The sequence below is a fragment of the Phocoena phocoena genome, chromosome 3 (genome assembly GCF_963924675.1).
Source record: "Phocoena phocoena chromosome 3, mPhoPho1.1, whole genome shotgun sequence".
NCBI lineage: Eukaryota > Metazoa > Chordata > Mammalia > Artiodactyla > Phocoenidae > Phocoena > Phocoena phocoena.
In genome coordinates, this window is record NC_089221.1 from 58,322,479 (window position 1) to 58,347,077 (window position 24,599).

Consider the following 24,599-nt stretch of genomic DNA (forward strand, 5'->3'; position numbering starts at 1 on the left):
ATCTCTGCATTGTCCTGAAGGTCTTCTGACCTGTCTCTGGTGCCTAAGAGAGAAGCAGCCCACTCCAGTAGTTTGTTGACCTGGGATTTATCCCAGGTTTAGTGGCTCTAAAACTTTACTTTGCATGATAATGAGCAAGATAACAGTATTTCCTGACCCAGTACCTTCATTTCCAAATGGTGTTTGTCTACACTTGTGGAGGGTCCCTTTCTAGGGTCTCTGGACATCTCTCAGGCAGGCAAGAATTCTGTGCACACCCCAAGTATTGTATGGAGCCTTAGAGAACAAAGGGTTTTCTCCACCCAACAGTATTGCTGTTTGCAAATGTAGACACTGTTATGATGAATAAAATGCAAATATATATTTAAACACTTTACCAGAGTTCTCATAGCATTTTTTTTTGGGTCAAGATACACACTTCAGTTAGCAGATATTTACTAAAACTATTACAGCTGTCATATAAAGATTCTTCGTCTACGGGTTGGGACTTAACTGTGTAAATCATTCATTCGTTTAGCAGCTGCCTACAGTGTTCTAAGTCCTAAAACTGAGTATGAATGGAAACCCGTTCACAAGATTTTATCTATTTTCTTATAGAAAGTTGTGTATGGACTAAAACTCTCTTATCTGATAGTAGAGTTGAGAGTAATTTTTCCTTACAGTTGCTCCAGCTGAGTAAGAAACATATGTACTTATTCTTCAAATAAAAGGTCACAAAGTAGAGAATGTATTTTTTGTTTTAATTTAGTTGTGATGCTTGTCATTACATAGCTTATAGCTGATCTACTTGTATGCTGTATTTACATAGCAACCCATATGAACACAGAGGTGACGTATGTAATTCTGATTTCCTTCGCATCTATCTGTACCCCTCACCCAACCCCAGCCCAATCAGACAGGATTAGCTATCAGGGAGCAGGTTATGCATCTGTTTTCTCACACAGCATGGCACGAGAGTGCCAACAATTTTTGAAATAATTGAAGTAAAGAGATGAATGTTAATTAAGACACATATTGTCATGTTCCAGGTCTGCAGAGTTGAAAGGATCCTCACATTGTTTCCACTCTCCTTTAGTTTATTTGGCCGTCAGATGCCCTCAAAACAAAATACAATGCTTCTGTGAAAAGAAATGCTTAAAAGAGACTCCCGTACGAGACTTGGGATATACTTTTTTTCTGCTGCAGACCTTGGCTGCCGTGCTGGAGCTTATTTGGGGCCCATGTATCTGTGCGCCTGCCGGTGGGGGTTTAGAGAAGTAAGTTTGAGCAGTGTCAACGATTTATGGGGAGGCAGTAATGGGCTTCTACTGAATGCTAATTACCGACGAGTTGTTCAGGGAGACTGTGTAAGAACTGTTGGTTTGTGGTAAATTAGTCGCTAGCTCCATTGAGATGGACTGTGAGTTTAGATCAGAGCCCCAAAGGCGCCCAGCTCCTTGTGACTGATGGCCAAACTTGGTGACAATTTGAGAAAAAACGCCCCAATTGTGCTAAACGGTAAAGTAGATGACTTTACATGAATTTAATAAGTACGATTCTGGTTAAAAGTTAAAGCTTCCAACCCCTTTTGGATTAAAAGGACAGGGAGACTGGATTGTTAAATGAATTATCAGAGTTGTTTTGGCTCTTAGATCTGAAAAGCTGCCAATGGTATGAAAGAATAGATTGCTCTGGAAAAACCCCTGCCCTGAGTATGACGGCCTTTATTTGTCTGTGTACTGGAGCTTTCTGGCTGTCCACACGCATAAACCTCAACCTTTATCTCATGCTGCACAGGGTGGCTTTTCTGAGAAATGATCCTCTAGCTCCCGACCAAAACAGGCGTCTGCATTGGGAGGGTTTTCTTGAGTCTCAGGTGGCTCTCTTTCAATTCGCGGTTACCTTTCTTCTTCATTTCCATTTCCAGCAACGAGAAGAGAGTTAATGATTCATTTGCTCCCAGTGACCTTTTGAATAACTGGACTGCGGTGTACCAGTACCACTCTGAGCTGCTGTGCTCGCCTCCTTTTACTTTCCCAGTTTGGCTTGCATATTTATAGCCTCCTTCTTGGTCTACATGCCTGAACGCCTGAAGGAAGCAAAACATTTATTGCCTCTCCCTCCCGGTGTTCGCAGCTTTCACCCAGCCCCATTCCTTCCTTTTACATCACACGGGAGACTCGCCTCCTGGCTGGGGATGTCCGAGTTCTTCCTGAGTCTCTGCTGTTGAATCTGTTGATTTCATCAAGACAAAAAGATGGATTCTGACTCGGACTCACCTTTTAACTACTCGTGGCCTTCCTTCCCCAAAATGAAGATTCGACGGAGGGCGTCCAAACAAGGTAGATCACGCGATCTTTTACTACCCCCGGAGCCAAGCCAGGCATCTTCCTATTCTTACCTTTCTTCTCCTCGTTGCTTTGCAAGACTCTTTCTGATAAGTGCATGTTTATACATGTCTTCATAAAACTCTTATAATATAAATATTTTATAGATAGACTTCTAAGGTAAACCTACTCATCCTTCTTGTGTTCCTTTCACTTTAAATCTTCCTTTGTGCTGTATTGTGCATGCACTATTCCTTTAAAAAAAAAAGGGGGGGGAGTTTAGTGCAAGGTAAATGTTTCGGATTCATTTGCTCAGTTACCTTGGTGTTACCTTGACAATAAAGTGTCTTGTTGATTTAAATGTGTCTGGTCTTTGTGGGGTGTGCAGAGAACTATGCGTGCGCTTAGTACCGGGTGTCCGCTGCATTTGTGTTTTAGTTTTCAAGTGTGTGCTAATTAAAAAAAATTTCTTACACCTAACAAAATTCTTTATTTTCTACTCTACTTTCTTGATTTTGTAGATGCTCTAAGGAAGGGATTTTAAGAAAGTAATTTCAGTAAGAAAGCCTCTATTTCTCCAGGGGATGCAATCACATATTAAAAAGTTTATTAACAGTAATTACCAAGTATGCAAAATGCTTTCCTGCCAAAGGCAGAAGAGCTATTTATTTGCAGCGTGATAATAATGGAGTGGCTTCACGCTGCTTATTCCCCCTCACCTGCACCCACTCTTGTGGTGCAGGTCTTGGAAACCAAGGGACAAGTTGGTGTTAGGGAACAGCGGAGGTGGCCTGAGTATCCGGTGCACCATCCCCAGCAGATGGTGATTGTTGCCTTCTGAGGTTTATCAAAGCTAGAAAGGTAGTGAGTAGCCCTTTCTTGTGTTGTAGAGGGACTTTATGTGGTTATGTTTTTAGTTCAAACAGAAACATTTTTGTGAGCTTATAAGCACAAGAGGTGTTTCTGAAAGTGGGCCGCCTCTGTAGCTTTGTCCTGGGGGAGCAGAATTCTCTCTTGAGAACAGAATGACCAACCATATCACCCTGTGCTTTACCTGGAGAAAAATGGAAGCTGGCGGTTGTCACCGTTCCTGTTTCATTCCAAGGCTTCTTTTTCCTTCTAAAATAAAATGGAGGGGTGTGTGTGTGTGCACGCACACGCGTGCGTGTGTGTTTGCTCTTGGCCTGGGATCAAGGCTGATCCCAGGAATACAGTGGGTTGACTCTCTAGGAATAGTAGAAAGCCTCACCCTGAGCAAATCTCCCACGCTGTTCATTGCCATTCTTGAAGGTCTATCACTGAGGACTTAAAACATTTGTACAACATTCTATTTTCCTTATATCCTATTTTAAAATGTAATTGCTTCTTCTTTGGGGGTAAAGGGCCATGATATAAATGCAGCTTACCATGAATTGTTTCGGGGGGAGGGGAGTATCTATAGGGCGCACAAATGTGTGCATGTGAAAGCAAGCTCAGATTCAAATGGAAAATGGAGTAAAATGTTAACAATAGGTAAATCTGGGTAAAGAGGATGTATTGGTGTCCGTTGTGCTATTCTTATTCTTTCAACTTTTCTGGAAGTTTGAAATTGTTTCCAAATAATTTTTTAAAAACTTTTAAATGACTTCTGAGAGGGGAGATACACGAAGTCCTTAATTCCTTAGAGTGAATGTTATTAGTTCTCGTACATGGAGAAATTCTTGAGGGCAGGTAGCAGTTCTGTAAGACTACTAAATCTTTGTGCTAATTCTCATCCAGTTAAATTTGGGGAATAATCTGCTTTATATAGGTTTGTGTTTATATTGCCTGGCTAGCGGATTGGATGCCTATGTTGTAGGGAGGCCTCGTTAGGTAGCCTAACAGCCTGGAGAGATGTGGGATTAATGATTAGGAGGCCAGTGGAGAACCTTGAGAGTCACAGTGGAGTTGTAGGGAATGCGTTAATCACGTTCTCCTTTGAAATCCAAAGCTGGAGCGCAGCCAGTTTGAACTACAGCAGAAAGTCATAACATAGCCATGTATAAATTAAACTCAATTCAAGTGAAAGCAGGTACCTGGGATTTGAAAATGATTAACTATTGGCCACTGATAAACAAAGGACAAGTGAAACTAAGATCGGTAGCAGAGAGCTGGGGATGGTCAGACTGTGTCCCATGCTTCCTTTGTCTGTTAAATGAAGACGACCTAGGTGTGAAGGGTGGGTTTGGTCACACTGTAATGTCAGCTGAACGGAATCCCAGAACCATAGACATTACAGCCAAAAGGGCCTTAGAAATGACCAGGCCCAACCACCTCATTTTATAGGTGAGTATGATGGGGCCCAAAGAAGTCAAGTGATGGGGAATCATTTGAGTGTTCAGTGAGCATGTCCAGAGTGCCAGGTGCTTCCTAGAGGGTGGGACGAAATAGTGAATGAGACGGATACTGTCCCTGCTTACAGGGATCTTAAGCATTTGGAATGGATCCTACCTCTCCCAGGATACAGATGTTCCACCTTCATATAGTAGAAAAAGCACCAAGGAACCTGATTTTTTTCAGTTCCGTGGTTAGGTTGTGAAAAGCTGTGGTCTCTTGTCCCTTATTCTGTCAGTCTTTAAAACTAAGGTGGCTTGAGTTTCTTCCTTAGTCTTTCCTTCCTTCTAATCATCACCGACATCATTCTCAGGATGTGGGTTCTGGTCTCCTGGGAAATCTTGAAGGGGTGTTGAGGGCTTGGGATTTCTGGCTTACTAGCAAACCTTTCATATTTGGTCAGAAATATTTTTTATTCTCTCTTCTTTTTTGTGTCCTGATCCTCCTTGTTAGTATTCTCTTTCTTTTAATATCCCCTCCTGCCTTATTATCACTGTTCTTTGATAGACACACGTACACATTACTGGTTTGTTTCGAGAAGTGAAAATTTAGAGGGTTTGGTAATAAGAGGAAAATTGGATTAGCAGAAACCCATCAATATTTATATATTAACTAAAAACCACATCTACTGCTTTCTTGAAACCCATCAATACTTATATGTTAACTAAAAGCCACATCTACTACTTTCTTATCCTCATGCCCTCAGAAGGAAAGAGAAAAGGATCTAACTTAGCAGCAACGCCTTTGGAAATGACTGGTGTCTAGAGGGGAATGCGATGTAAGCAGAGGGTGAAAGCAGTTAAAACCAAACTGCCCAAAATGTATTCCTGGGATATCAAAGTTGCCCTTTGTCATATTGTGGGCAGCCCAGGACAGGCTGTACTGGAAACTGAGTGGTTAATGATTGGTGTGGGCCAGAATCCACGACTGTCCACTTCAAGGACTCCAGGAATGCCTGGATTTTCGTTTTGTTGATTTCAGTAGGAGAGTCAACGAAGACATTTAATTTTTACTAATGAAAAATTTTTAAATATAGGGTTTGGACTTCACCTAAGTTCCCCATAATTGTTGTCTTTAAAATGCATTTTAGTATGAATCATCAGGTCCCAGAAAGTGTTGAGCTCTTCTTCTCTTTGTGCCTTTCATCCACTTATGCCGTGTGTCTCATTCTCTCCTGCTCCAGCTCATATCCATCACATGCCTCTGTAATGACACAAATGTGAAAGACTGCTTTTTTTTTTTGCTGATGCAAGAGGCGATGCCTATTTGAAAACTTAACAACCTTGAAGAGCTTAGATAGGACCAAACTTTCTGTAGTCATAGTCAAAATAACTAGTATGTATGTACTACTTTATTAATCATAATAACCATTGTTTACTAAGCTGTGGTAGGTACTTTATACTTATAACATTTGATTCTCAAAATAACTCAAGATACTATCCCTGTTTTACAGTTGAGGAAACTGAGGCTTAAAGAGTTTTAAAGTTATGTCCAAGTCCATACCAAGAAATACAGAGAACAGAAACCATGGTAAAATAAGGTGAATGGCATTCATTCGTTGTACACAAAGTGGTTTTCACATGTGTTATCTTATAAAAGACCTGTATGTCAGGTGTCATCTTCATTTATTAGTTTGGGGCTCTGAGGCTCAGAGAAATGAGTTGCCCAAGATCAGGGCCAATACATGCAGAGCCAGACCTTCAACAGGACATAGTCCTTGACTTTAAAGGTTTTGTTCTTTCCAGTGTGTTTCACCACCTCTTAGTAGAGGTAAGGGATGGTGAATTCAATGGGTAGCTATCTTTTTTTTTTTTTTTTTTTTTGCGGTACGTGGGCCTCTCACTGCTGTGGCCTCTCCCGTTGCGGAGCACAGGCTCCGGATGCGCAGGCTCAGCGGCCATGGCTCACGGGCCCAGCCGCTCCGTGGCATGTGGGATCTTCCTGGACCGGGGCACGAACCCGCGTCCCCTGCATCGGCAGGCGGACTCTCAACCACTGCGCCACCAGGGAAGCCCTGGGTAGCTGTCTTATATTCAAAAGGTGCCATTGTATCTCACCATCGTAGCTTCTCCCTGTCCTGTGCATCTTGGACTAGGAATAGAGGTGGCAGTGGGCACTGGGGAAGTAAAATGTTAGTGCTATCCCTATGTCTTGTTACATCCACACACATATGTATCTAGTACTGACACACATCGTTGGCTTGTGAGGGAAGAGATAAATGGATGACTGGAGCATTGGACAGTCGGGTGAGGGGCATAAGAGGCAGGATGAACTGAGAAAAGGATGGTATGGGAGAGCTTCCAGTGTATCCTGGAAGCTTCCCAGGTTTGTCCCAGACAGAGAAAGATAAAGTCCGAGAGAGTGAGTGTGCTGGGAATGGAGATAAGAAGCATGAGACCACTGTCTTGGGCTATCTCATGAGCTCATTTAGTGTTTAGAGAGCAGGTACCCAATCTGAAAAATAATCCCTGACCTGGTACGTATTAAAGATATGATGACATTTCAGAAGGTTTAATGATAATTTTTAGAAGTGAGTTACTTTTGTCTCATGGACTTACTTGTTTCCTTCCTGTTTCCTGCCCTCCCTCCCTCCCTTCCTTTCTTTCAAGAAGTTTTGTTAAATACATACACAGTTTCATGTACATGTATGTATCCCATCTAGAAATTCCCCAAAGGATGCCTGAATACCATAGGAGGAATAAGTCACTACAGAAATCCTTCTTAAGGAAGAGAAACATTTTCCTAAAGGTGACATAACTACTAAGGTTTCGTTGGCTCACAATGAAGACAGATAACCTCACGTGGAGCACTTTCAATTTCAGGCTCTGCCAGGAGGCCTACCATTGTCAGCCTGGGAGAGGAGGCCCATTACAAGCGTGTTGCCAAACCACATAGCTACATATTTGAAACTGATTTTTTCCCTTTATTTTGAGTTAGTTCAAATTCTTAGGCAAGGTGCATTTCTGCATTAACTCCTGTCAGTGGAAAGGAGGCACTATTCTAATTTATCACCCCGTGTTCAAGAGATTCCTGCCTACCACTCCGGTTTTGGGGAAGGACCAATGGTGGTTTATTCAGATATATTAATTAAGGCAGAATGTGGTAAGTCCAACAGGGGAGCTCAGGACAAATTACTGTCAAAGTTCAAGGTGAAGAGACCAGTTCATGTTGAGGGCATCATGAAAGGGATGCCATTTCAATAGTCTGCGGTGAACTGGTGGGGTTTTAATAGACTGTCCTTCCAAGCAAATGGACAGAGTCAGGCATACATAGAGTGTATCAAGGTGATGGACGATAGCCCGGGCTTGTGCGCTGTTGATTCATGGGGCATGGAAACATAGAGAGGGGCCAAATGTTAACTTGGCCTGGTGCGTTGGTTCTGTCTGCCTCACATTCTCTTGCCCTTCACTGAACAGCACACACATTCTTTAGTGGGCGGCCCCTCCACTGCTCTGGCCATGGGTCCAAATGATGCTGCCACCTTCTCATATGACCTTGCCTTCCTGGATGCAGTGGGGTGGGCATCCCACCCAGGTGGCCCGATCACAACACTCCTCCTGCCTGGCCACAGCTGTTGTCCCAGGGTGGGCACATGATCTCAACTTGGTAAATCAGTGTGTTTCCTTGGTATTCTTCAAACTGGAATCTGGAGGCAGATGTCTTCCTTCTTGGGTAGCAGCGCTGGAAAGGTGGGATGGAAGCCGTTAGCTGGGAGAAAGCAGTCTGTAGTGGGAGGAAATACTGCGCACATGTAAAGAGAAGCAGTCTTGTGGTAGGGTCCTCGTTCTAGTCCTCTCAAGGCTTGGATATCAAATTCCTTCAGTTTTGGAGTTGCCCTCACACGGCTTCAGTAAATCTTTCCCCTCCCCCTTTTACTTTTTGTTTAGCAAATCCAGGTGACTATTTCTCCCGCTTCCAACTAGAAATCTCTAACGTGCCCTTTAAGATGCAGCTTGAGGATCCTTTTTCTGGAAGCCTCCCGTGAATTCCCTTGAGTTCATCGTTCTCTCCTTTGTGCCACTCTGGCTCATGTATATTTTTATAACAGCCCTCACATTACTGTATCACAACTATTATTTAGTGTCCCTCACCCCTAAGACACTGAATTCCTTGAAGGTGGAGCTGACCTGTTTTCACATCTCCAATAGCTGGATCACAGAAAGCAGGCAGTAAGTAGTGAAAGTGTATTATGCACAGTTTTACTACACTACACTCAGATGCTTTTCATTTTGCCTTTATTTCTTTATTTTGCCTTTATTTCTCTATTTTATCTATAATAGATCTGACCTTTCTTACGACGTACTACCCTCTAGACAGTGGGGACAAGAAAGGGTATATTTTAGTCAAACATAGAAAACTTGGTCCGATGCAATAATGAAAATAGTCATTTTTGGTGCTCAGTCTTTTTAAGGAAAATATCTACTCTCTCAGATTTCTTCCTCCTTTCTTGCCAGGCTGGCATTGAATGTGATTTCCTGGTGAGGGTGGGGGGTAAGTTGGTGGTAGTGTGGAGGAGGCCCCAGGGTCCTCCTGGTCTCTGCTGCAGCTCTGCTGACGTGAGCTCTTCCCTGAGGCACCACTGTTTTATTGAGTGTTCTGGCATCTGTGACCACAGTCCTGCAGCTGGATCCTCTCCCCGGTGTTGGTCGGGACCCAGGACTCTCCTTCACTGAGTTGGCCTCACCTTGGCTCTTACACTACAGAGACCTCGGAATCTGCCTCTGGCTGACACGCTTCCCTAAGAACATCTGGTACGGGGCCCTTTCCTCTGCACCGTGGTGGGCCTGTGGTCGGCCATGAGGACTCATCTCAGTCACTTCCTGTTCTTCTCAGAGGCCTGTGTGATATTGAGGATCCATTCTCACCTCTCAGGCAACTGGGAGTAGCCCAGGAATGCTGGCCCTGGCCCTGCTGCTTGCCCTTGCTCTCTCACCGAGGGTGCTTGGTGGTGGTTGTCCTTGTGATGGGGTGGGGAAGCCTGCAAGGTGACCTCCTTCAGAGCCCTGAGTGGAAGGGAGAAAAGCCAGGCCACCCCCAGAGTAGCCCCCGACCTATCTCACACTGTTCCCTGCGGGCAGAGAAACCACGGGTTTTGTGCCTTTGGCCTCCATTGCCCCTGCCAATGGAAAGCCCTGGTTATGAATTGTAACAAATCTCCTATCCAGCTCTCATTCATGCTAACCTGCCCGAAGTTGCTCAGGCTAATGAAACAGTGTTCAGGAACCAACCAGAAGTACCCGACGAGGAGAAAGGCAGAACAATTTGCAGGTGTGCTAGGCAGTGCTTTCCACTATTCACGAGTTCAGTAATTCAAAATATTCTTTCACCCAAAATAAGTGAAAGGTATTTGAAAGCTGCTAACAGAGTAGATTTTAAAAGTTCTCATCACAAGAAAAAAAAAATTGTAACTCTGTGTGGTGATGGATGTTAACCAGACTTACTTTGCAGCATATACAAATATTGAATCATTATGTCGTACATCTGAAACTAATGTTATGTGTCAATTATACCTCAAAACAAAAAAGAAAAAGAAAGAATTTACATTTCAGTGGAGAAGTCTCTATTTTGCTGGTGGAGTTCCTTGTCTGCAGTAGAACTCAGTTTGGGGGATATTAAGGGGGGCAAAACACATGGCTCTAGGGCTAGGTGCAGGAGAATTGGAGCTCCTGGTGACTTTTGAAGGGGGCACAATCATATTTATGTGCCTGTGTCTTTCCGTAAGGTTATGCAGGATTCGAATTACTCACAGGGTTTCTTGTGATGATAGCATACAGAAGCATCTCCTTCATCACTTTGCCCATATATTTTGTCTACAGTCACCTGAAGTGGTTTTGTCCACGTTCTGCCACTTTGAAGTCTTTCACTTCTGTTCTGGTGTTTGTATAACGTGTTAGTTTCTTTCCCCTCAGCTTGCCCGTTTTTCCTTTCTGTGGACGAATTGGCTGCAGGCTTTGGAGAACTGCATCAAGAAGGAAAGGAATTGCTGATTAAATCGCATCACACCAAAGTCTACATACACACCACACATGACTGAACATCTCCTTGATAGCTTGGGGGAAGCAAGGGCAGAAGAAAGTTTACATATTTGAGTCCTCCTTTTTCAAACATAAACATATGTCCTCTTGAAGGCTACTTTGTGCTACTATAATTAGGAATGAGGACCTGGGAAGGGTTGGGAGAAAATTGTAGCTGTTCTCTGAGCCTGTATTTTCTTTCCCTCTCTTCCTTCTCTTTGCCCACCTCCCTCGGTGCCTTCAGTGTATTATGAGGGAAAAGGCTTGTTTTCTTCTTCAATATTTTTGATAATTAGGTCTCTCAAAACAGCAGAAAGGACTTCTTTTAGGATCTGATTTTAGAGTGCCAAGTTGTAACTTCTTGTTTTGAAGGGGTTTTAAACTGCGGATCTGAGGAAGAGAACTGGAGAAACAGCGCTCACACCCAGCACTTCTGGAGTCCGTTCACTTGGTCCTCAGCTGTTACCGTTGTGAACAGGACTGGTTGAGAGGCCTGATCTCATCCCAGGGCTTACTTTCCTTTTTTTTTTACGGGATCCGAGGAGGGTGAGTTGAGTTCTGAGGGTGAATTGGACATTTGGATCCATGTTCGAGCCGCTGTAGTTTGGTAGACAAAGGTTCCCTGGGTTCTCCCAGGCACATCTTGGTGTGAACTGAAGTCTTCTGAGTAACATTAGCTTACACATGACCCACAGGAAATTCCTGAGCTGAGGCTAATCTTGGAATTTGGATGGATCCCCTTTGTAACTTAAAGTCCAGCTTAGAAGAGTAAGGCCAAGAGATGTTCCAGGCCAAGACTAATATCAGGAAAATCCTAAGGGAATCGTACAGGAAGAACAGGCAAGAAGAGAAATGACAGTGTACCCTGACAATGTTCATTTTCTTTTGTGAGGGCAGGTTTGTTCTTTCCTCTAGAGCACACTCGGACCATGGGGAGAAGGGACTATCTGTACATTTCAGAATTTGGCAAAGTGCTATTTGAATTTGGGAAATTGGGAGGTAGTGAGCTGCAGCGAGAAAGGATGTCTCTGTCAGCACTGTGTTTGCGTTCTGCTTCTATCAGTTAATAACGTCTGAGCGTGATCACCCTCCTTGGACCAGAACTTTCTTATCTACAAAATGAACATAATAATACCTCCTGTGGTTATGGAGAGTGAGGTTAGCAGATGGGCAAAAACAATACTAGGTACTCTTGGGTAAAACATTTCCAGCTAATATGTTTACATGTGTATTATCTGATACGGTTATTTACTGATAACCTATTTTGCATGAGTCCCTACGGCCGTTCTTTGACAATAGGAGGCAAGTTTTTAAACCATGACTTGTTTTTTCCCCCTTATTTTAGTTGTTAAAATGGTTATTAGAAATGTAGAAATTACAGACAGTAAAGTGTTGAAAGTAAAAACCACCTGTGCTCCGTCACCTAGAGACAGCAGTTAACATCTTAGTGTATCTTCCCAGTTTTTTCCCGGTTATCTTGCATATTGTTGTGTGGGTAACCCAGATGACGTCATGTATTTTCTGTTGCATGCATGTTTTCTCAGCAAGGCTCACATTGTCATATTCTGGCAGTAGATCTCCAGGGGCAGATAGCACAGGCCCAGGAAGTGAACGAATACACCGAGGCACAAGTCACACTGTAGCCGATTAATGAAACCTCCTAATGGGAAAATACCAGGCATTGCTCAAATACCATTTTCTTTAGCTCAAAATAGGATACTCAGTAACTCCCATTATTAAACAAAGTACTTTGAACTACCTAGCAGAGTACCTCCCTATCTAGAGCTGCCGCTTACTAGTAACGTGACCTTGGGAAGTTAATAAAATAGCACCAGAGTTTCCTAATCTGCAAAATGGAAATAACAAATAGTACAGCTTTTATTGGGTTGTTTTGGGAATCAAACGAGTTAATATGTAAAAATCATACGGTGCCTGGCTCATAGGAAGTGCTATATTTGTGATAGCTATAATAGTAATCTTAACCAGTATAAGTACCCAATATGGTACAGGTGTCCAATAGATGCTTACTCTTCAAGTACCTAATAGTTTGCTTCTACTCTTTCCCTTTTAATGTTTTTTTTTTCCTGATCATCTTCTTCCAGTACCTTTACTTTGCAAATCGGCCTGATCGTCCCATTATTCCTTTAAAAGTAACCTACCTGCTATTTTATAAAGAGATTAAGAAGTAATATTCCTGGGCTACTGCTACAGAGGGTGTGTCGGATGGTGTCACACAGGAAGTGCTTAGCATCTGTGTGGTGGTTTGCCCGATGGGAGGTTCTGTTTTCAGCTCAGACACCAACCAGGAAAGTTACTTGTTCTAACAGCAGGGGCAAAATGAAACTCTCATCACTGAAATGTGGTAGACAACACAGGACAAAACACAGAGGTAACAGGCAAGAAGAGCCCAGAGAAGGAGGACAGCCTCGTGATTGGAGTCTTGGCAGGGGACCTCCTGGGGGATCGTCCATAATGACTGTAATTTGAGGATGTCAGAGATGGAGGCTGAGGGCCAGGTAGCATAGTGACTGGTAGTCAGTAGATACTCAGTAAATGTTGAAAAAGAGAATGAATGCGTAAATGGGCGAATGAATGAGAGAAATAAGCAAGTGACACTCCCATCACAGCCTGAAGTAGCACAAGAACAGCTGGGCAACAAGAAAACCTTCAGAATTGGAGGAAAGTTTACTAGACCAGAAGAGGATAGTTTCTTAGTTGTACCTGGTACAAAGTTTGTGTTCTTAATGAGAAAGTATTCACTCCTTCGGAGAATATTTATTGAGTATCTACTATGTACCTGACCTGGTTCTAGGCACTGGGGGAGTGAACAAAGCCTTCAAAGTCGTTCTTCTCCTGGAGGTTACATTCTAGTAGAAGGAATCAGACAATACACAATAAATGCATAATATGCTAGGTGATGTTATATGGTGTAGGAGGAAATAAAACAGGGCTTAGGGGGTTGCTATTTGATAGATATATATAATGGTCAGGGAGAGCCTCTTTGATAACATTTGAGTAGAGAGCTGAAGAAAGTAAGGGAGGGAGCGAGCCATCTGAGGATCCAGGAGAAAAGCAGTCCCGGTAGAACAGCAGGTGTAAATGGCCTGAGGCACAGAACAGCAAGGCCAACTTGGAAAGAGGAGAATGGGCAGCAGACTTCAGAGAGGTTGGTTGAGGGTGGAGGAGGGGCAGGTTATGTAATTGAGATATTTTGGTTATAATAAGAAATAATATTTGTAATAAGAACCTGCTGTGTAAAAAAAAAATAATAATAATATTTGGTCTTCATCCTTAGAATGTCGCAAGTGCTAAAAGTGATACGGGTGCTTTTGTTATGTTAATGAGGTGACTTTCGACCAAAAAGGATGGGGGCTGAAGATTGAGTTCAATCACCAATGGCTAAGATTTAATCAATCATGCCTATTTAATGGAGCCTCCGCAAAACCCCAAATGGACTGGGTTTGGGGAGCTTCCAGTTGGTGAACACGTGGAGGTGCTGTGGGACTGGCCTGCTAGGAGAGGGCATAGAAGCTCATCGATCTTTCCCAGTACCTTGCCCTATATACTTCTTCCATCTGGCTGTTTCTGAGTTAGATCCTTTTAGAATAAACTGGTGATCTGGTAAATAAAATGTTTATTTGAGGTCTCTGAGTCGGTCTAGCAAATTAATCAAAGCCGGGGGAAGAAGTCATGGGAACCTCGGAGTTTCAGCCAGTGACTGAAGTCTGAAGTCCAAGGAGGGGCTTGTGGTAACCTCCAATCTGCAGCCAGTCAGAAGCACAGGTAATAACCTGAACCTGCAACTGACATCTGAAGTTGGTGGGGGGCGGTGGGCAGCTTGTAGGATTGAACCCTTAACCTGTGGAAATCTGATGCTGTCTCCGGGTAGGTAGTGTCAGAGTTGAGTTGAGCTGTAGGACGCTCAGCTGGTGTCCAAGAATTGCTTGAGTGTGTGGGAAACTCCCCCCAGTATTGGAATGGGGGCCCAGGCAAGTTCAGTTAGGCTCTGTAGGTTGTGCTAAAGTTTGGCTTTGACTCAGGGTGAGGTGGGAAGCCACTGGAGAATTGTGCAGAGGATGGCATGATTTGATTTCCTCTGTGAAAGGAGTGCATTGTCTACGCCGTGGAGACTAGGACAGAGGAGCAGATGCAAGGTGACCGGTGAGGAGACAGTACCTTGTAATAGTCTTGGCAGGAAGGTGGTGGTGGTGTGCCCTGGGTGGTAGTGGAGGTGATGAGGAAAGGTCAGGTTCTGCATCTATTCAGTTGTGAGAGAGAACAGTCAGGGCAACTCCAAGAGTTGTTATTTATTGAGAGGAGCCAGTGTAGGAGGGAAAATGGAGAGTTGTGTTTTACACCTGTTGTGCTTAACCTGGCTTCTGCACAGCTCAGTGGAGATACCAAGGAGACAGTTGTATTCAGGGGAGAGGGCTAGGCTGGAGGTGAAAATTTGGGAGTCATCATTATATTATGGTACGTGATGCCACGTTTTCAGGTGACCTGGGGAATGAGTGCAGAGAGAAAGAGAAGACGCTTGAGGATTAACCCTGGAGCACTGCAACTTGCCAAATCTAGAAGTCTAGGAAGACTGAGAAGGAAAGGCAGGAAGAGAGAGAGAGACAAAGGGGCAAAAGGGCGATCATCTGTATCGAAGGCTGCTGTAGGTCACACGAGGCATGAGGCCTGAGAACTGACTACCAGATTCTGTAATAGGAAGGGCAGTGGTGACCGTGATGGGCGTGGGTTCAGTGCAGTGCTGGGAATAGAACTCTAAAGTCAGCCTTACCTGTTTTGGTGGTGGTTAGTCATTCTAGGTTTAAAACAAAACTGAATGAATGAAAGAGAGAAAGGGACACACGTACACACAAGAGAGATCTGAACTGAGAGGCCCTTTCCTGCCTTTCACAGCGAGAGCTTGGCACCCAGAGTGGACCAAACCAGGTCAGCAACAGGTTTGCAGAAGGCTGCCTTAGCCGCGTTTGTTTATGTCTGGGTGTGGGTCTCTTACATAACCAGGCAAGTAGGCCACGTTTTCCCTTAGCTTCTTGAGGGAGAGTTGGATTTCATTAGAAATCAGGTTGCAGAGGCCGTAGGCTGGTTGCTGCTATTAACTGTTTCCTGCCAGAGTTGGGATAGGTGTAAATGTCAGAGAACGGGGAGGCATCTGCCTTTCCCTCTCCTCCTTACTAGTACTAATTCTCCTTCCTTCTTTGGGTGAAATGTATTTACTTTCAGTTGTCTCTCTTGTGTCACCTAACTAGAGCGTCTATTATAGCAAGGAAATGCTAGTGAAAATTTCTCCTTCGGGGAGTCCCTGTAGAGTTCCATATATCACATTACAGAGCAGTGAGAATAATGGGAGCGGGGAGAGATGGGGAATCCCCTCGGAGTTACTGTTTATCCTCTAAGCATTCTGCAGGGAGAACCTGGCCGGAGTCCACTTCATCATGTTAGAACATCGTAGTTTCTGAAATATTCCCTTTGTTCTTGAGAAATGCTGTCTCTGATTGCCTGACTTTATGCTTTGTTCGTCCCACTCTTATAATCTCTCCCATTTCGTAAGGATCTCATCCTTACATCCTTGGAGGTAAATTTTATGGGCAGGTTGGCTTTGTTTTTTGGTTACTTTGTTCAGGATGGACTTTTCAAAGTTTCTTAACATTAGCTGAGTCTGAAATAAGAGTGAAAACGTTTTAAAAGCTCTTCGTGTAGTAAATGGAATGTTTTGTGCATTCCAGTTGCCTTGGGTTAATTTTAAATGTGAAAAGTTATAACCAAAGTTGAAATCTTTTTTTTTTAAGAAGCAAAACTACATGAAAGTATCAAAACTATACAACCTCATTTACTTGTATAATAATAGCAAGAATTTACATAGTGCTTACTTTGTGTCAGATTAAAATCCTTCTTTGTGTCAGATTGTGTTCTAATCACTTAAAACATTGAACAATTTAATCCATACAACAATTCTGTGAGAGAGAAGTATTATCATTCCTATTTTATAGATCAGGTAATGGAGGTACAGAGAGGTTAGGTAACTTGCCCAAAGTCACCCAAGCTAATAGATGGTGGAATAGCGCTTTGAATCCAAGCATTCCAGGACCCTTGCTCTCAATTACTGCAATACATTGCTCTTCACTAATTTAAAATTGGCAGCTACTGGATGGGAGTTGAGTTTTAGTTACTTTTTTACCATGTCTGAAATATGGGTTTACCAAATATTAAAAATTCATACTATCAACGAAACTGTAAGATTAGATTTTGCTTAGCTTTTTGCTAAGACAAACTATTTACAAAACAGCATTCCTTTAAGACAAAGAGCTGATTCTTTTTATTGCAAATTAATTCCATATGGTCATTGACGAAACACCTGAAGGACATTTTTTTTGGGGTGGGGGGGGCAATACTTCTTCACTTAATTTGCTACTAAATGGTTACATATGGAAGTAATGAAATCATATATCTTGAAACTCTTGAAAAGATCAGTTTTATTTTTTTTAATGAAACCGTTGTGCTTTTTCTTTGGGCTGAAGCACAGTAGAGGATTAACCACTTTAATATACGTAGCTGACGTTTATTTGAAGGTACTTTTTAAGACTTACTTTCTTTCCACAATAAATCTTATTCTGCTGGTTTGAAGCCCGTTATTTGCAGTGACTAATGTTGAAGTTAATAAAGGAGTGGAAGTCTAGTAAGTCTGTGTCACCTTTTGGTTGCTGGTCTGTGTTCACTTTTAGATCCTATTATTTTTCGGTGCCTTTTGGCAAGTGGAAGCTATGGATGCTCCAGAGAGTTATACTGCACAAGATTTGGGGGCCAGTTTTATAAATAGTTACAAGGAGTGACTCAGAAAATCTACATGGCAGGTTTGGGATGACAGATCTAGAGAGGAGGAAGATTTTCCCTTCTCACGACACAGTTGTGTCCTCCCCCAGCAAGACTTACTGTCATTACCTAAGTAACAGGATGAGAACAGGGTCTAGGCAAGTTATCCAAAGTGTAGGGTAAATTCTTCTGGGCATTGTTGATCTTGGAGATGGTGTCCCAGCCTAACACTAGATGACATTGAGTCACATAGTAAGACAGGTATTTCCTTTTCCATTTTCTTTTGACCTTCTGATTGAAGGAGGAAGTCAGTTGGCACCATCGACTCTTTAACACCTCTCAAATCCTTCAGGCTCTTCCTTTATGACAGAGAAAAGGCCCTGTAGACTTTCAGCTTTGAGAGGAAACTGTTTAGTCAGAATGTAGTTTATTGTTTTGTGTTCCCTTGTTTTAGTATGTATAATTCCCTTCTGCTTTTGACAGGAAATACTGGCTTTCTGTTTACAGTGAGAATAAGGTATTTCTATGAAAATTAATTTTTTTTCAAAGGAAAATGGTGAGTCAATCTAAAACCTACTAGACAATATAATATAGAGGTGATCTATAGACATGGCAAAACTGAATTTGGTAGAAGAATAACAAAATCTTGGGAAATACTGGTCTAATATCTGCTATGGTTAATTTTATAGAGATCTACAGTCTCTTCTTTGAAACTCTTGAGACCATATTTGTTTTGGAATTCAGAATTTTCAGATCTTATTGGCATGGTGCTTATATATGATATGACTTGCATAGTATACACTAGGGCAGTGCCATCATCTAGTGTGGTAGTATTTCTGCAACAGAATGTATGAACGTTCATACCAAGTGGGGTACATAGGGATTCTTCAGGGCCCCATGTGAGTTCAGGTCAGGCCAACAAATATATTTTTGAACCAAACTTAAGAAAAAAGTTTTGATTTTCAGAGATATCTAGATTTCAAAATCACAGATAAGAGATTATAGATCTGTCTTTGTAAAAAAATTCCATCATTTTCTAAAACACTGATCAAATTAATCATGCAGAAAACAAATTAGACCCCAACTTGGTCCAAGTAACTCTACCATCTTTAAGTTTATTTAACTGCTTGTGTATGATCTCCTTATAGATTCTGATCTGCTATATTGTGCTAGGTAGATTTGTTTGTGGAAGAAAAAGTTGAATCCGAGTGACTTTTACCTGTGTATGTGAAAAAGGAAGTAGTTCGTCGTCCTGCTCATCCTGGAGATATGAGGGTCAGTGCTGAACACAGAACTTGCTCGCTTGGTAATTAAGAACTTGGATATTGGGTAACTGGCCAATACATTCACTGGTGCCAGAAAATTTGGAGTACTATTTCATTTAGTTCTATGTTCTTTTTTTTTTTTTTTTTTTTTGCCGTACGCGGGCCTCTCACTGTTGTGGCCTCTCCCGTCGCGGAGCACAGGCTCCGGACACGCAGGCTCAGCGGCAATGGCTCACGGGCCCAGCCGCTCCGCGGCATGTGGGATCTCCCCGGACCGGGGCACGAACCCGTGTCCCCTGCATCAGCAGGCAGACTCTCAACCACTGCGCCACCAGGGAAGCCCTAGTTCTATGTTCTTAAAATCCATCAAATGTTTGCAGTTGTTTTGTTGAGTATATTGTTAGTTCTTAAGATAGTCTAGTTCTCAATGAAGTCTTAATTTAGCCATGATCAAAATGGTTAAAAAGGGGCACAACCAACCTCCCAGGCCAGCTGTTTTATAGTCTGTGAACTTAAGATGTTGTAGAGCAGTTAAGCTGGATTAATTACAGTTCAGAGGGCCATGTTGAGTTATTTATGATTGTTTTTTAAACATTCTGGAAAATGATAAATGAGCAAGTATTTTCTTCAGAACACATTGGGTTTGTCAGATTCTTGATTTATACCTTTTAGAACATGCTTTTATTTTTTGTAGTTAGAATGAAAATATATAGTAATTGATCATAAAAATTATACTTATGAAGTATTTATGGGCTTTGTATGTTATATTGCTAACTATTTAAATAAATTGATAAAACGAGACACTATAAACAATGTTTTCCTTTTACACTGTATATTTCCTCAAGAAGCTTAATTAAATCTCACTTGACTGTTCTGTGGGGAAGAGGTATACTTAGATGTAGAATCTGAGGCCTGGGCCATTTGGCTCATACATATTTGTATGTAAATTTTATAATGTCATCTAGGACTTTCCAGGAAAGAATAGAGTTTTGTACTCCTGTTACATTAGCACAACAGTTATTAATGTTTTTCCACTTCTTGACTCATTCCCACAGGCTTACCTGGATTTTAAGCCATGACATAAATAAGACAGGTGGTAGGATTAGTGCCATTTCTGATGGAATAGACGTAACACTATCCCTTTTGTACCTACTGAAGAAAACGTACTGGAATGTCAGTGAGGGTGACGTTTGCTATGGCTATAACTTTCAGTCTACCCTAGTAAAGTCATTTACAGATATTAAGAATCTCTTATTAGTATAATATACTATGATTAGTATTAATAAGCTTGTACCTCACACTGAAAACGGTAAAATCACCATTAATAATAACAAAACATAAAATATAATAGTGACAATATATCTTGGGTCCTTGAATAAAGGGTCTGGAGTCTGAACACTTCAGTGGAGTCCGAGGCTCACAGTATGATCACTAACGCTTCCACATTATTAAGTGAAACGAGTTTTAGTTTAGTGTTAGGAATTGAAGGCTAAAAACCTAATTGATTTTTTTTTTCTAATTGATTTTTATGCGCATCTCTCATGATTGGAAAAATACTGCTTGGAATGGGCACATATTTGTTTATCTAGAGCTATTCATTTGCAGTGTTGATCTTAATATGTGAAGACAGCAAAATGCCATCTTGATTTTTTTCTTGTGGTTTGATTAAGAAGGTAAAGCTTAACTGTAAAATAAATTCCTTCTACATTATTTGTCCTGTTTTCGTTTTTCCTCTAGATCGTTCCTTTGATGTCCTCAAAAAATCCAAGCATCCCCCAACGTTCCTTGCTGCTGGCCGGCTTTCTGACATGCTGAATGGTGGTGATGAAGTCTATGCTAACTGCATGGTGATAGATCAGGTAAGGTGTGAGTGATGTTACTAGGGGGATCTGCCCTCTTTTCAAAACCTGAGCATGTGAGAAATACATTCCGCATCACTGTGTTCCTCTGAAAATTTCCGCCTAAGTGCAGCCCAGGTGATATTGCTGTGAAATCTTGCCATATGAGCATTTAATGTAGGTCCTTCCTTCAGAACACAGCACACTGTAGCTCCCACTGAGAAGCACTGTGGGAGGAGTCTTAGGACACCATTCAAGGAGAAGAGTGTGAGGGCTCATCCATGAGGCCAAAACTGGAAATGACATTTGGGAGACCAATTTCTTCTCTGACCTGATTAAGCAGTATTCATATTCAAATCCAGCAAACACTGAGAGCCAGAGCTTGATGTCAGCCCCACGTGAAGCTGTCACACAAATTACTTGCTTAATCCTCACAACACACCTGTTAACGTGTACTTAGGTTATAGAGCTTTAATATTAAAACAGAATGGTGTCATGTTGTAGGGAAGCTGGAACCCTTTAGAGTTCTCCACGCATTCCCTGATAGAGATTTGTGAGTGAAAACTCATACAGGTGGATGGTTTGAATGTGCATCTACGTATGGATTTATTCTTTGATCTTTTCTCTAGCTCAGTGATCCTCAAATTTTAATATTTATAAAATTTAAGTTTAGTTATAGATCTGAAAATTTCTGCACGCCCTAATTTATGAGAGACTTAAGGGAGTTTCAAGAGTAATTCTGAGAGCACGCAATTTCTGCTTTACCCCCTGGCTTTAAAACCTAATCCCTACATAAGAAACACTATATAGATGTTCATTGAGCAATAATCTGTTTTACCCTTTGTTGTTGTTATGTTAGTGTGCATATATTGAACCCTATTACTTACGGATGTTTTCTCTGATATAAACTTTTTTCCTGTCTAGTAGGTCTCAAGTTCAGCCCATTGGTCGAATGTCTTTGCTTTTTCCTTTGGGTTATGAAACATTGTTACCTTAAATGCATAGTATAAATGGCATAGATCGGAATGATATTCAAAACGACAGAAGAACCAATAAATCAGAATGGACATCAGCTGTATATAACTGGTATAGTTTTTTTTGGTGTAAAGCAGCTGAATGTCAGCCCTAGTTGTAGAAATCTGGGTGAGACACAGAGTTAGGACAAAGCGGGAGTTCTGGGGACAGTCTTTGAAGATACAAGGTAATTGGACTTACTCTGCTCTAGCCACATTCTGATTTTAATGGTTTTATTCTGTTGCCATATTTTCTCAGCGTTTAAATGAAATACATTTGAGTCCTTATATATATATATATATTTTTTTTTTTTTTTTTTTTTTCGTTCTGAACCTCAGTGAATACTACAGCACTTCCATTTACTTCAAGTAGCTAAAATTATACTTGACTGGACATTATGTGGGGGCAAACTGTGTCTTTATATGTTCTAAAATACATTAAAAATGCATAACTTCCCAAACCAAAGATGAAGTTAGGATACAATTTCTGTTTGGAAATACTTTGAGTGAGAGAAATATTGCTTTAATAATGTGAATCATACATTTAAAGAGAATACGAACAGCCTGATTGATAAACTGAAATGAGGAAGAGGATTGCTGAATTTGTGCCATGAAAACAAAACTCAAAATCTGGATACAAATCACAAAGTTCACTATATCGGTGTAGTATAGTTACATCATTTCTTTTACTGTTCCTGTGTCCATTTGAATAGCAAGGACAAAATGACGAGTCCAAAATCTGCATATCAAAAATAATTTTTAGCAATATCTGGAAAGAATTTTATCTAATTTTCTTCATCTCCGTCAACCTAGCACAGAAGCCTGAAAAGATTGCTAGCTTGTTTATGATGTTTCCCATAAATTTTCAAGGTTATCAGCCTATCTAATGAGGAAACTCACATGACAAAAACTACTTTGAAAATTACTCTGTCAGGTAAACTACTTTGAAAAAACATTAATTTGGACATCATTTCAAGCCTGCATAATTCAGTACAAAGAATCCCTGTATATTCTTTATCAAAAAAATCTCCAAATTTTACCATATTTTACTCTATTATTCTAAGTATGTGTTGTGTGTGTGTACATGCAAATGCTTATGATATGTATATAAATAGTAAACATTTGGGAGTAAATTGAAAATATGGTGCCCCGTTACCCCTCAATCTTTCATGATGTATTTTCCTAAAAGCATGGATATTCTCTTATTAAGCACATATGGTTACCAAAATCAGGAAATCATCATTGACACAGTACTATTAGCTATCTACAGACCTTATTCAATTTTAGTCAATTGTCCCAATAATGTTCCTTGTAGCAAAAGAAAATTCAATAACATATCTTGCATTTAGTTGTTGTGTCTCTTTAGTCTCCTTTAAGCTGGGACAGTTCCTTAGTCTTTGTCTTTTGTGACATTGATAATTTTGAAGAATACAGACCAGGTTATTGTTTGTTTTCTTATTTTGTTTTTTGCTATACTGTCCTTTAATTTTGGTTTGACTTATATTTCCTTATGATTAGATTCAGGTTATGTGTGATTGGCAGGAATATTACAGAGGTGATGTCATGTTCTTCTCAGTGCATTGTATCAGGAGGCACATGACAATAATTTGTCCCATTACTGGGGATATCTTTGATCTACCAAATTTCTTTTCAGTAAAATGACTATTTTTTTAAAAAAATTATTGTGTATCTTGTGAGGAGTTAGTTTGAGTCTTTGTACATATCCAGTTACTGATTTGACTCTCACTCACTAGCATTCCTTGATTGTTTTTGCCTTAGTAAATTATTATTATGATGGTGGTTGATTTAGGGCCCTACATTTCCCCCTTTGCTTCTTTTCCCCTTCACTGTCTTATTTCTAAATGGTGTTACTCTCTTCGTTTTTACTGTCTTCTCCCCCAGAAGTGATGCCTTTTGATGACCACTACGTCAGATCACCAGTACTTTTAAGCCCCTTCCTTAGAGCAAGCGCTTTGATCAACCGGGACTTTATTTTTCACACGGTCCAGAGGAAGCTGTACTTTCTCTTCCTGGTGATGATTTTAGATCAGTCTTAGGCCCTCCACTAGCTCCCTGCTTTCCCTACCATGCAGATTTTTCCAGGCTGCCCTTACTCTATGCAAAGGCTTACGGCAAGTATATGACAGGTTTCTTGCTGAGATTTGATGTTTATTATTTATAGGTAATTTAAAGTTTGGGGCATTGTCTGTCTTCTAGTTCTGCTAAATCCATATGTCTTATGTAGCTTTATTTGGTTTTCTTTTGGTTTGGGAGACTCAGATTTATGTGACCACCACTAACTTAGTTACCCAGATTCCTATAAACTATTTTATAAGCTAAAATGCCTACTCTTTAGTTTTTCTCTCAGGTATTTAAAACATTTCCCCTCTTTTGAGTCAGTGGTTCATAAAATGCTAAAAGCATAGTCAGTTTCTGGTTTTGTAATAAAGTTTATAAAATGCTCAGTCTTCTTCCTTTTGTGAATTATGGGATAGCAACCATGTGAACAAAAATATATCATGTAAGAATTCTCTGCTTACATAAAGCAAAACAAGAACAAACAAAAAAGGATAAAAGTTGGAAGGTTTTTAAATTATGAAAACTTTATTCTTTGCTCAGCAAATATTTTTCTTTCAACTACCAGGTTGGTGATTTGGATATTAACTATATTAATATAGAGGGAATCACTGAAAACACTTGCCTTGAATCCATGGGTTCTACTCTGGGGCCTCAGAGCAGCAAGCCCATCCTTCCTACTGAAACCAGCGCTGGCACGTACCCACCAAACGAGAACACAGAAGTCACATCACACACCGAAGCCCAACCGTCTTTGATGTCACCATCTAGTTCATATGCTTCCAGTTTGAATCTTTCTTTTGGTCTTCATGGATTTGAAAAGGAACAAAGTCATCTAAAGAAAAGAAGGTAAGGTACTACATTCTAGAGGGAAAATATAGAAAATCAAAGAACCTTGTAGCAGGACTTAGAA

General features: G+C 41.1%; 1 protein-coding gene across 1 annotated transcript in view; it reads left to right on the plus strand.

Annotated features, from left to right (window-relative positions):
- The first annotated feature begins 2,222 nt into the window (after positions 1 to 2,222).
- The window catches only part of LOC136121030 (rho guanine nucleotide exchange factor 28-like), a 131,069-nt gene continuing 108,692 nt past the window's right edge, over positions 2,223 to 24,599 (plus strand). The window contains exons 1-3 of the mRNA XM_065874826.1: positions 2,223 to 2,321; positions 20,497 to 20,618; positions 24,255 to 24,535. Coding sequence (XP_065730898.1) covers positions 2,237 to 2,321; positions 20,497 to 20,618; positions 24,255 to 24,535 — 488 coding nt within the window. The 5' untranslated portion in view covers positions 2,223 to 2,236. The remainder of the gene's footprint in view (positions 2,322 to 20,496; positions 20,619 to 24,254; positions 24,536 to 24,599) is intronic.